The sequence below is a fragment of the Rhincodon typus genome, unplaced genomic scaffold (assembly GCF_021869965.1).
Source record: "Rhincodon typus isolate 14 unplaced genomic scaffold, sRhiTyp1.1 hic_rhity00000845, whole genome shotgun sequence".
Classification (NCBI taxonomy): Eukaryota; Metazoa; Chordata; class Chondrichthyes; order Orectolobiformes; family Rhincodontidae; genus Rhincodon; species Rhincodon typus.
In genome coordinates this window covers 1-13,635 of record NW_025966483.1, presented here as the reverse complement: position 1 = coordinate 13,635, position 13,635 = coordinate 1, and the positions used below count along the sequence as shown (strand labels likewise).

Sequence of the window (13,635 nt, the reverse complement as noted above, 5' to 3'; positions counted from 1 at the left end):
GTCTGTCCAAATCTTCTTGAAGCTACTTTGTTTCTTCCTCATAGCATACATTTTCATCTAGCTTTATGTCACATGTAAACTTGGATGTATCAATTGGATGATTCGTGTATGGATGACAATAGCAACTCCTCCTCCCCTCTCCATCATTTATTTAGGTCCCTGACGACTGCTGATCCACTATATTCAGTTAAAAATTCATTGATAAACTAATTCAATTATTGAATGACTGAGTGGCTTTCGTTTTTCCACACAAAAAGGGTTAAATTCAAACTCTTTCGCTAAGCATATAAACGTAATAGCTTTAAACAAAAACCCTGAAAATTATTTAATTAAAGCAGGGTGTCGGGAATGTACTAAGCCATAGAGAACCTCTCACGAGTAATACTACAGAGGTATGAGCAATCACTTTTTGATGCCCAGATGACATGGGCTGGTGCTGACTGTGATATGATTGCACTATGTTTCATGTGAATGTGAACTGTGAATATGAACTCCATCATTAAATGAATGTTAGGACTTCCAAGATACAAAGAATGGATAAGGAGAACAAGGTGCATTTCTTTTTTCAAAACAAAATGGAAAGCTAATGGAATTTTAAACATCTATTATAATAAAATGTAGAAGATCTGAGGAAGATGATTTTGATGCTTTGGGAACATTCCAACACACTTACATTTGTATAGCTCCCCTAAGGCAGTAAAACATCCCAAATCACTTCAGAGGGGCATTATCAAACAGAGTTGTTTCAAAAATGGAAGCAGCTAGAATGCCTTAAATGATCCTGCACATGGGTAGACAGAATAAGAAGCTGATAGAGACCAAGGAAGTCCTGAATTTGCAGTGTTAATAGTGATGAGATGATTGACGCAGTAGACTACCAATGAGTTATTGCTCTATTGCTGCTGCTAAGCTCACATTGTGGTATGAAGTTATTACATCAATAAGGCACTTCTGATATGGAACTATTTTGATGTCAAACTAGCTTAACATCAACTTAACCTTATACTTTATTTCAACAATGCAGTATAAACTAATTATTATGAATGATCTGTAAACCATCATGGTTAACAGAATCAAAAACAGAAGTTGCTGGAAAGCTCAGCAGGTCTGGCAGCATCTGTGAAGAAAATCAGAGTTATCGTTTTGGCTTTTGGGTTTCCTCTGAACCGTTCTGAGGAAGGGTCTCTGGACCCTAAATGTAAACCCGGATTTTTCTTCATAGATGCTGCCAGACCTGCTGAGCTTTCCCAGCAATTTCTGTTTTTGTTCCTGATTTACAGCATCCGCAGTTCTTTTGGTTTTTATGATTAATGGAATCTTTTTCTGGCGGACATTAAAAATAAAGCTGTAGATATAAAATAATTCTCAACAAAATGCTTATTGCAATAAGTAGATTAAAATAGTCCAAAATAGAAAGCTTTGATAATATGGTATTTTTCAAAAAAAAAAATCATATTCCTTTCTCAATATAAAATTGAGACAGCTATATCAAAGAGAGCAGAGACTGATCCTCAAAATGGAAACATTCAAGTTTGAAGTGTGTCAGTCTTATGAACACAGACAATGCCCCTTTAATCTTTGAAAGGATGAAAACTTTACATGGTGTAACATTCTGATACAAATGGATACATTCTTTGGCTGTGTTTCAGAGCACTGGCAGTTAATAGCACTGGGAATAACTGCTGCCAACAGCTATTAATCATGACTTCTTTCCCCATTGAGGAATTCTAAAATGTTGTCAGTACAAACTCTGAACTGTAGATCAGGTTATTTAAAAAAAAAATCATTAAAAGCAAACCACAGTTAGTACTTTTCTCCACTTCTAAATTTGGGATAACAATGGTTTGCAATCAAACCCACTTCCCTGGAGTTGAAATGAAAGCTGAAAACCATACTCAAACAAAATCACTATATGACCATTAAAACTGTCAGCATTTTTAGTCGAACAAACACGATGGGGGGATAAGATAAAGTCGTGCGATGCATTGATACAGCATGCTGTGCATTTATCATTTGGATTCATGTCCGCATGAACCGATAAGCTCACGAGATGCAGAATATAAACATTTTAAACTGCTTCGATCATGTCTCAGTAAGTGTGATTTCAGAATATTAAGTTCACAGCAATTCATGCCAACAAACTCATTCAGAGGCCACAAAAATGGCTGCTATTTGGACAAAGAAATGGAATTTAAGATTGGTCTTGAAGGTGAGAAAAGTGGAGGGGGGATTAGGTAAGAACATCCTGAGGGTCTTCTCCAGGTTGGTTAAGGCCAGGGATACCAATAATGGGGTGAAAAAAGAATGTTCGGAAAGGCAAGAGTACCATCAAGCGAGTACAGGGCAGACTGAGGCCAGATATGCATCATGGCTAGTCAAGCGTCTGTCTGTTCTCAAAGCAATCAACCTGGACCAAACTGTAACTCCCAAAAACAAAAACTGCTTACAATCAAGGTGTGAAACCCATGGAAAATCAGAGACTGTCAGAACAATAATTTCTATCAGATCTCCTTTAATACCAGACAAGTCCCAGCTCTGCACTTTACACACTAAGTCAACAGGGAACCTTCATGGCATACATGGCTCTACGGAATTACACAAGTACACTACTAGCTTTACATCACTTCACCCTTGCTGCTTTTGCAGATCACTTTAAATCTACGCCCTTTTCTTCCTGTTCCTTTTACAAGTGGGAACACATTTGCCCTGCCTACTTTATCCAGCCTGCTCATGATTTTGAAAACCTCAATCAGATCTCCTCTTAGCCTGCAAGGAGAACAGTCCCAATGTCTTCAAACGATCTTCAAAACCGAAGTTCCTAATTCCTGGAATCATTCTTGTAAACTGCTTCTGCATTCTCTCCAACGGATCCACCTCCTTCCTATACTGTGGTACTCAGAACTGTACAGCTAGATTGTACTCCAGGTTAATTTAAAGCCTAACTCTCAATAAAGCCATGAATGCAAAAGGACTTTGTTCTCGAACTAGTTAACAAGGTTTTGAACTGTCAATCTTCACTCTAAATAAAATATGGCTAAAGTATATTTTATAAGTAGAAGTTGGAAGTGCAGGTAACAGAATTATCTTTTTGCTTTGTGCACTTTATGTGCTTTGCTCAATATGTGAGATGACATTAATCTCATCCATTGACTAAAAAATATGAAATGCATAATAAAACAAGACAATTCTGTGATTCTGGCAACTGCAATTCCATTTTTTGGTTAAAAACTGCAGACTTTAAATAATTTGCATTCTTTCAACCTTGTTTTACAAAGGTCCCATACTTGAGATGCACAATATAAAGGTATATGGCACTCACCTTTTAGCAACAGTATCAACCTGAAGCCATTAGTCAATTTTGTTTTTAAACTCTCAGGGCATTTGTGGAAGTGGATGCAGCTTTGTCCCTCAGAAAAATGCAGGGAGAGGCATGGCCCATTTTAATGTGGAAGTTTGATTAACATCACAGTGTGCTGCCTGCCTGAAACTCAACTTCAGACTCTGCAATCAGATAAGTCATTGAAAGTGCATTTGCAGGTAACTTAGGAAACATGAGATGGAATCGTGCACAGGGTAGGGAAGGTCCAAGTGTCCCTCACAATTACAACTTCTACATTTCACTGCAAAAGTCTCCACTCCTTGCCTGCCAGGTCTGACTGAGTAAATAAGAATTAAGAGCAGGAGTAGGCAATTCAGTCCCTCTGCTATTTGATCATGACTGATCTCAACTTCGCCGCAATTCCATTTTCTTTCACTGTCCATAATCCTTCAACCCATTACTAATTAAAAATCTGTTTGTTCCTCCTTAAAGTTCCTCAATGTCCCAGCATCCATCATACTCTGGGATAGTAAATTCCACAGATTCACAACCCTTTGAGAGAAGTAATTTCTCATCTCTGGTTTATATCTGCTACCCTTTGTCCTAAACCTATGACCTCTTATTCTGGATGGCCTCACATGAGGAAACATCCCTTTCTACATTTGTTTTGTCAATCCCCTTTAGCATCTTTTATACTTCAGATAGATCTCTTCTCATTCTTCCAAACTCCAGACAGTATTGCCCTAAGCTGCTCAATCTCTATTCATAAAACAAATCTCTGGAATCAAATGTAGTGAACCTCCTCTGAATTGCCTCCAATGCAACTACATTCCTCCTCAAGTAAGATGATCAAAATTATACACAATACCTAAGTGTGGGCTCACCAATGCCTTGTACTGTTGCAGGGACACTTCCCTTTTTTTATACTCTATTCTTTTAGCAATAAACATCAAAATTCCACTTGTGTTCCCTTTTATCTGCTGCATCTGCTTATTAGTTTTGTGCGATTCATGCACAAGGACGACCAGATCCCTCTGCACTAAAGCACTCTGAAGTTTCACTCCATTTAGATAAGTAACCCTTCTATTCCTCTGTCTAACATGGATAATCTCACACTTATCCATGTTAAATTTCATCTGCCAATTTGTGACCTGTTTGTCTAAGCTATCCAAATCCAATTATAAATTTCTTGTTTCTTCTTGCAATTGACTCTCCCACCTATTTTACCGTCTTCTGCCAATTCGGCTGTTGTACTTTCTATCCCTGCATCCAAGTCATTAATATAGATTACAAAACGTTCGAGCCCTGTGGTATCCCACTAGTTACACCTTGCCAATCAAAAAAAAAGACACATTTATCCCGACTCTCTGCTTTCTGTTAGTAAGCTAATCCTTTATCCAGGCTCATAAATTACTCCAACCCCATGAGATCTTCAGTAGTATAAGAATTATGGATACTCTGCCCGATGGCCCAAAGGCAATCAAAATGCCAGGAGGACCCTATGTACATCACAGGATTCTGATTTAGATGTATTCACAAAGCTCCTATCCAATTCAGAAGTAGCCTCAACTGCCTTAAGAAAATCATAGTAGTAAAATGGCTACAGGGTTGTAAGGGTACAGTACCCAAAGCTTCCTTGATATTAATTTGCTTCCATCCGGTTTTAACTGGCAGAGTATATTAAAATACTTCCAACTATCTTTCTCTTCAATAGACATAATCTGTAATGATATTTTCTCCACCATTGGCATTTAAGGACAGCATCTCTACCCCCCTATTCCCACCCCATCATCTGGTCACACCATACCCCCCAAAAAGACTACTCTATACCCCTTCCACACGATGGCTACCTTCCATAATCAATTCTGTAGATATGATTATTATCACAAATATATACATCAAAATCAGTTGTCCAAAATGCAAAGGGTTTATCCGCTGAATAGGTGATGAGCTACACAGATCAGACTAGTCCTGGAGCATGGTCAACATGGTGGTGTTGGAGCCACAGGTCATCACAGCAACTGCTTCCTTGGTTTGGGGGGAGAACAAATTCTATCAGGGACCTCAGATATGAAGGAGCAACAAGAGATGAATAGGGATAGTACACAAGCTTTAAAATGGAAAATGAGAACACCAATAGGTTTAGTTGTAATACTTCCAATGTCTGCACAACCTGTCAGTATTCAACAATAAAGGTTATAACATCTGGTTCAGATACTTAAGGGCAACAAATGTCTGAGCTAGAAACGGAAACTGGAAATTTAAAGCCAACCTGCTTAAAAACACAGTTTCAACTAATTATCAAAAAAATTATGTGATAACAATCAAAAAGGAATCTAGACACAAAAGTCCAAATCAGAGTACGAAATATGGTGCATTGAGAACAAATTTCAAGCTAATCTACATTATTCTTCATGGACTACTGCAATGCTCTTCGAAGGTGAAAAATATGAATTCTTATACATTCACAAAATTCTTTTTTAATTTACTTTTTAATAACAGTGCAAAATGGTTGGCAATAAGGTGGGAATTCTTTACATAAGCTATTTTATCAGGCCTCTCTCTTTTAGTTAATCAACAGAAATGTAGAGGTCATAATCCCAGATTATCAGCTGTAGTTTGCTTTGGTACAAGTTAACACTGTTGAAAATGAACAAATATTGTTTTCCTTGTTTTCTTACTTCTCCATGTGTTGCATGAAGTTTTCTCTCCATTTATTGGAACCTACATAGTTATCCAAACTTTCTTGGTCAGGTTAAGCTCAGACATAATTTCTGTGTCCCACAGCTGAAGTTAATATATTTCCTGAAATTCAGGACTGAGGGTATATTTGACATTGCAGTGTGATTTTTCAGATGCAGTGAAGCCTTACATCTATTCGTGATTAAAATCTTAACCTTGTTCTTTACTGAAACACTGAACACAGAGGAACCAAACAAGGCACCAATGTCCTTTGTAACAAACTGTTGCAGCATAATATTTTGCCATCTTCCCCATAGCCAGGCATTTGATCTATTAACGCATTGTGGCTCAGCATCAAGTGCCTTCCTGAAAGCTTCATGAAAAGAACTTATACTGCCTCCACCTTGTTCACCAGATTGTCAAGCTCATTAAAGAAACTACTTTCTTTGGCATCAGATCATGCTGAAATAGATAATCCCATAACCATCTTTCAAAGTCTGCGAAACTTACCCAACAATTTTGATGAGGGTCAGAGGTCTGTACTGCAAATGCAATTTTATAGAACAGTACAGAAGTTTGATTAACCTTACACCATTGTAGAATAGGGTCAAGTATTGAACACAGGGTCTATCTGATAAGTAAACATGTCAAAACAGCTGTGTTCAGTTACTGGACTGGTCACGCTGAAAGATTCAAGCAAAAAAAATAGCATCTTAATGACTGTAAAAATTGAAAGGTTTGTCAGCTATGGGTCAAGACAAATCTCTAGCCAGTCACAAAGGCCAGCAGATGACAATCAGCAGAATCTAGGAGAGTAGATCATTCTGTTTCATAGCTGCAGATCGAAGACCAGATACACGTGAGAACAATAAAATCTATGCTGAGTTCCAAACATGAGTTAACAGTAGGAGGAAAAAAATACATAAGAAAGTCATGAGGACCAATATGAAAATTACTTACCTGTGTGATGTGTTAGAGTCACAGAAAAATAGACATTCTTGAAATACTTACAGGTTTATATCGGAGTGCGTCCCTATAGGAGCCAAATAGTGCAGCCTGCGCCTTAAGAAAAGCCCTCGCTACCCCATCACCAGTAGCTGTTGACTGCTTCTTCAGTTTGTATTTCAAGGATGATACCTACACAAAGGAATAAAACATGAAACCCACATCTCTTTACGAGAACAAATTCTAAATGTCATCTTAACAAACAGTGTGCAAGCTCTAATGCTTATCAGAACACCTGCTTCTCAGTTACTATCTACAACAGCATATGGTTGACAAGGATGTAGAAAATATTGAAACAGTTTCCTCAAGACTTATGAATAAAAATAAATTTGTAAGAATTGCATACTTGCCACCATGTCTAAAAAGTGGCAAACATGAAAATATCCAGATCCAGTGAAAATTTCCTTTCATGAAATACTATTTCTTATTGCTGGATGTACTGCTCAGCATAAATTTCTAGCTGTATGCATAACTCCAGAGATAGAAGCTTTTCTTCAAAAAGCCTCGAAATTATTCAGATGACAGCAAAGTAGAAATTAAATAGAATTCAGTTAATTGCAAGGAACACCTGCTGCATAATTAAAAAATGTCTAAATTTCCACAAGAACAATATAATTAAGAAACAAATTGCATGCTAATAAAAATGAAATATATGGTATTGAGAGCAAAATGACAACAGTATCAAACACAAGAGAAGGGTAATGAGAAGGCATACCTATTGTTGTTAAAACATTGAACACAATTTCCTTTTCTGCTTCAAATAACGATTGCTGTCTAATTACTCATTATACTTCTTTTAATAAAGATAACCAGCACAGTACAAGGCATCAGAGAAAACCAAGCTCTACAGGTGATAAACCTTTACAGCAGTGACATTTTTCAGTGTAAAGTCACAGCTACTGTGATCTGATCAAAGAAATGGACCCCCATAGGGTCCAATTATAGCCATATTTTTATGGAAAAATCATTGAGTTATGATGTTCATAATCTATGCAGAAAGGACTTTACAATATAGGTCTTTTCCCAATAGCTGTGATCTTTTCAATTTACATCAAGGCTTGATCGCAACAGATAAAAGTCTAGAAATCCAATTCATTTAGTGCTCTGACTGCATATACCAAGGCTCATTAAGTTTTTTTCAATTAACTTCAGCACAGGGTGAGAAGTACATAATCTATATTGCTGTGGCAAGAAAGGTTAAAGAACATACAAATTCACTGAATTCTCCATGCTCTTTTAATTGACACTCCACGATAGCTTCATTCTGGAAGCCATCAAGCAATTAAACATCAATATCCTTCGGTCTTATTTCATGGGTGCAATAAAATACCCATTGTATGAAATGAAGCTTCTTCTATTAAAAGAAACAAGAAACTTCCCAGATTCTTGCACCCCAAAGCCAGATTGGAACTTTGAAAACATAGTGTATTCTGCCTCAGAACTTCCCAATGGCAAAAAGATGTTCCTTTGGTCAGAACTACTACCAATAAAAATGGCCATTTTATCAGTGACAATGTGGCATTGAAAATTTTGCTTCAAATTACATTTGATCTCCTTTATAATGTTAAAAGCCATCTTTCCACATCCACTCCATTATTTTTCAAAGTTACAATTTGTCTGACCGAAAACAGGCAAGGGGCAGAGAACAAAGGCAAATTGTCCAGATGGTACACTGCTTGAACTTCCCAGTTGAAAACTATACCATGATATTCAGCAGCCTCCATTTGGGGTAACATTCCCAGGAGATTTATATTTTTTGGTTTATGTCTCCTTTCACTATGAGGTAGGAAGGCAGACAAGACAACCGATCCCTCTGGACCTTCATAACTATCAGAAATAGGAGCACACTGCCTTCCTCATTGATGTTCCTCTGAACACAACAGTGTAATTTTCAAACTGCTCATAAAAATATCAAGAAAAACCTTGACAAGTTCTGGTTATTTGAACCAAATTTACTGGTTTATGATGCAGAGTGATGCCAACCACGTGGTTTCAATTCCCACACCAGTTGAGGTTACCACGATGGACCTTCCTTCTCAACCCCTCCCTTCTCATGGGGTGTGGTCGTCCAGGCTAAGAGTCTTGCATCTGGGAGTATGAAAATCATTTTGGATTTGATTGCTGATTTCTCTGATGTACTTTTGGTAAAACCTGCTTTCGGAAGCCATTCCAGACAGAGGTATCAAATGACAATTACAGTATTACGACTAAGAGATATACAAGGTGATTTTGTTTTGCATCTTTAATTTAAAGAAGTCATGTTCTGAAGGTACCTGACACAAAGCTTGGGTGATTTGATTATTAGAGACCAAGGAAAACCCAGATTGTTTTACTTGGAAGTAGATGTTTAGACCTATAGACAATGGCAGCAGTTAGTGTGCTAATAAGGGAAAGATCAAGAATCTTCAAATCCTAGAAACGTGTGAGAAAGCTGCACTGTAGACAGCTGTGCTTTAAACTATCCATTTACTTCCAAGATAAAAGGGAGTTTGGGGTTTCAAGGTTAGCTAATCAGCATTTCTACCTGGATAAAAGGCCCTTGTGGTTTATATTATCATGGAGATAGGTCTTGAGAGGGCAAGCATATATGCTACCCCAAAAACACTCACAGAAAGTTAATCTGCCAAGATACCAGAGAGGGGAAACAGCGAGAGACAGAAAGATGCTGCGGTTTAATTTCACAAGAATGTAGGTATTAGCTAATGTGAGATTGAAATAAACCCAATTCATGGGGTGTTCAAACAAGGCTGGAAGATTTGCCCAGCTTGTGCTAGAAGAGATAACTATAGTAGGAAAACAGGCCTCATTGTGAAATTAAAAGTTCTAAAATAAAAAAGGCCCAGCTAGAGAAAGCAGAACAATGGAAGTACATCCTCTAGAGGTAAAAATCATGTTAGCATGGTTACAAGAGAATTCAATACTTAAAAGAACAATGTAAAGTGCATCTGGGAAGTATGTTTTCAATGTGGAACAAAAAAAGGGAATGTTCTGTTTTGTGATCTGAAGTATAACTTTATATATCAACAAAGATAGTATTTCATCTACTGGACATTTAGCGCTCTGTTAAAGTAAACATCTTGAATGGTAAACTCTTGTATCATCTTTTCAGCTGGCAAATGAGAATTCTAATTTCTGCCTAATAATCATCGGTCTCTATGGGAATCGTATCAATAGTTAGATTCAATACTGCAAAAATATTATCTGGCAAATGTTACCTTATTAGTATTGGCCAGCAAGAAAAAAAGCCCTGCAGAGACTTTCTGATCAAAGAAAATTACTATGTTCCTCTGAATTTTGGGGGAGATCTTCTTAAGTGGGATTTTTTAAATTCAAGACATGAAGTTGCTCATAAAAATATCAAGAAAAGGAAATTCCAGGATTTGTTTCCTGAGTTCATGATTATCTTATTGGATAAATCTGTTGGAACACTTGTTCACTACAGTCCAAATTGATTACTGTGTATAGTCAAGAGCACACCGCTGTATGGGCATCATGGTGGCTCAGTGGTTAGCACTGCTGCCTCATAGCGCCAGGGACCCGGGTTCAATTCCACGCTTGGGCGACTGTCTGTGTGGAGTTTGCACATTCTCCCCGTGTCTGCGTGGGTTTCTTCGGGTGCTCCGGTTTCCTCCTACAGTCCAAAGATGCGCAGGTTGGGTGGATTGGCCATGCTAAATTGCCCGTAGTGCTCAGGGATATGTAGATTAGATGGGTTATGGGGGGGGATGGGTCTGGGTGGGATGTTCTGAGGATTGGTGTGGACTTGTTGGGCTGAAGGGCCTGTTTCCACACTGTACGGATTCTATGTAACTATTTGACTGTTGGGTGCTTTTTCTGTTTGTGTTATCTTCCATACAGGAAACATGCAATTTGTATAATTTAGTTATGTATAAACATGAGAAAATGAGTTGAGTTTATTGGCAGGTTCACTTACATGGCATATTCTGGATATATCTTTTACTTCTTTTTCCTAGAGGCACTGTCACCTTATGCAATGTGTGTTGGATTTGGGTTATGAAAGAAAATCATGCTGAGTTTACTACACGCTGTTTTAATCATTATTGTTATTACTCAATGGCATAGACCTATCACAAATTATTTCAGATCATTTGAGACATAGGATGTGGGGCTGCTGAAGGGGTATGACATTTGGAATCTTGGATGCACCTTAACTTCATTAAATTGAGAATGAATTCTCAGCAAATACTAGGATTTTAAAAAATTTTAAGAGAGTTACTACAGAATAGGTAACAACAACTTGGAATGAAGGCCGAAAAGGTGCTGCCTCTTCAGAACATATGCAGCTCTCCATCTCTTTAAAGAAAATATTAAGACTCAACTAAATTCTGTGAAGCTAATTCAGAGAGGACACCAAGTAACGGCAGTGCACACTATTAATTTCAATGAATTTTGAAGGGGAAAGTTTACTGTGGTGTCAGAACATTCTTAAAGATTTGGTGAAATTGTCAATAAGTGAATTTTTCTTATGCATCATCACCTTATTGAGCAATCACTACAGAGGAAATTGTCAAGCCAGAAGAGTTTTGTTTAATAGAAAACACCAAAACGTCCAGTGCCCCAGTGGCAAGGATAAGTGGGTTTGCACTTCCAATGCCCCAATAGTTCATTAAGTAATCAGAATGAATAGTCATGAATTATAGTGGAAGCAAACTATTTTTCTTTAAGTTGCCATGGCCACAGCCCACTCCCCGCAGAGAGGTTGCTGAAGTGGCTATTACAAGCTACCAACCAAGGGAATGCACATTGGTACAAGCAAGGAGGCCTGAAAAACCTGCAACTGACAGGAAATTTTGATAAAATTCATTTTCTCATGGTTTCATTCTGTACACTTGAAGTGGTAATATTAACTTTAAGAACAGGGCAAGTCCTTTGTTACTCAGGTTTATTAATGCAACAAAAAAATTAACAAATCAAAATTTGCTTTGTACATTATAAATCTACAGGGGCACAGCAATGTTTCAGCAGGAACACAAATAAACAGGTTGCCAGAGGCCAAAAACAGGAATTATGTTTCCATCTGGAAATCCACAGTGTTTTTCCAAGTAGCATCGCTATGAACAAAACGAACATTTCTAATAGGCAATAACTCTTAAATATTATGTGCGACCATCTGACAAGAGATCATTATGAAAATGACGGCACACACCATATCAGAGTCTCCACTTGAAAACACTTCAGTAATTCAGGACAACTGTGACCCACTGACCTTTATGACAACTGAAACCAATACAAAAACTGACCTAATAATAAACTCCATATGGACTAAAAGCCTTGTGACATGAACTCACATGTAACTAAACATATCTTGTAGCAGCTTTACGCAAATCAACAGGAGTCCAACTCATAATATTTTTACAATTACTTTTTCTGCCAGTGGGGGTGGATTAAAGAGACGAGAAGGCACAAGAGAAACCAATGTAATCAAAACATTGGACACAAATGATCCTGGTTGATTACCAAGTTACTTGATAATTGCAGAGAAAACAACATGGTGGATGCTTGGAAATGGGCACGTCATAATTCATAGAAGGTTGGTGCTATATTGTTTGTAGCTTGCTTAAATTAAAACATGGAATACTAAGCACCTTGAAGCATTAGTAATCAGGAAAAGCAATACAAGATCAAAGGAGAGATGCAGCCAACACCTCATTTATCAAACATCATTGGCAAATACAAGAGCTTTATTTTAACTACCTCCTCCTACTAGAGTATACTTTTATGGCAAGTTGAAACTGTCAGTTTCTTCCAAAACAAAAATAAGCAACGGAGAGCAGTAATTTTTAAAACAAATAATGTGCTTCCATTGAAAATGCCTGCCAGAAGACAAAAAATTAAAATGCACTGGAAAACTAATAATTCACGGAAACAAATGCTTCAGAATAGTGAAGATCAAAGGATCAATTTTGTGACCCCAACTGTAAAAATATTTCTTATAATATTGACCGGTGCCATCTGAACATTAATTAGAGGAAAAGGAACTGGCAGGTGGCAGGGAAACAGGAGCTGATAATTGGCTCCCTTCTTCTTGCTGCCTTCACAACTCAACTCGTTCTTCGGAAAGAAATGCCACTAGGCAGACAGAAATGCATACTTTGTAATTTAATGATTAAGTATAAGATGAAGAGACTTACATTTTAAAAAAAGCTACAGCTAATGAATGCAGATATCTTTCTGATCATGAGCTTCATTTCCGAGAGGCTGCGCTATTCAAAACTTCTCCAGCCACGGTCAAAATCTTGAAAATAATTCTGCTTTTATACAAGTCAATTTGCAGTTCCTGATTTTCACAGAATGCAAGACAGAAGACTAAGTATGGCTCACCCCAACCCCTTAGATCTTCTAATCTGTGATTACACAAGGAAAGATTTTAACATGACAAAGAGCTAATGAATTTGAAAAAGCACTCTGTCACATTTTGACTTACCACTTCACTTGGTAGGTTGTGAAGGTCATCAAATGGTGTTTCCAGTGTGTTTGTATCGACGTTTAATATGATCACATCTTCATCAGCTTTGTTCTTCACCTTCTGTTGAAAGGAAAAAGAGAAAATCCTCAGTACGGTTGTAAATAGAATGGTTTTTTTTTAGGAAAAGGTACTTGGTCTTGAG

The 13,635-nt window shown here is 37.5% G+C and overlaps 1 protein-coding gene across 1 annotated transcript in view; it reads right to left on the bottom strand.

The window, feature by feature from the left end:
- Positions 1-13,553, bottom strand: part of LOC109912156 (DENN domain-containing protein 1B-like) — a gene marked incomplete at both ends in the record, with an annotated part of 32,517 nt that extends 18,964 nt beyond the window's left edge. Inside the window, 2 exons of the mRNA XM_048592227.1 lie at positions 7,013-7,138; positions 13,452-13,553. Of these exons, the coding sequence (XP_048448184.1) occupies positions 7,013-7,138; positions 13,452-13,553 (228 nt within the window). The remainder of the gene's footprint in view (positions 1-7,012; positions 7,139-13,451) is intronic.
- Positions 13,554-13,635: the final 82 nt, after the last annotated feature.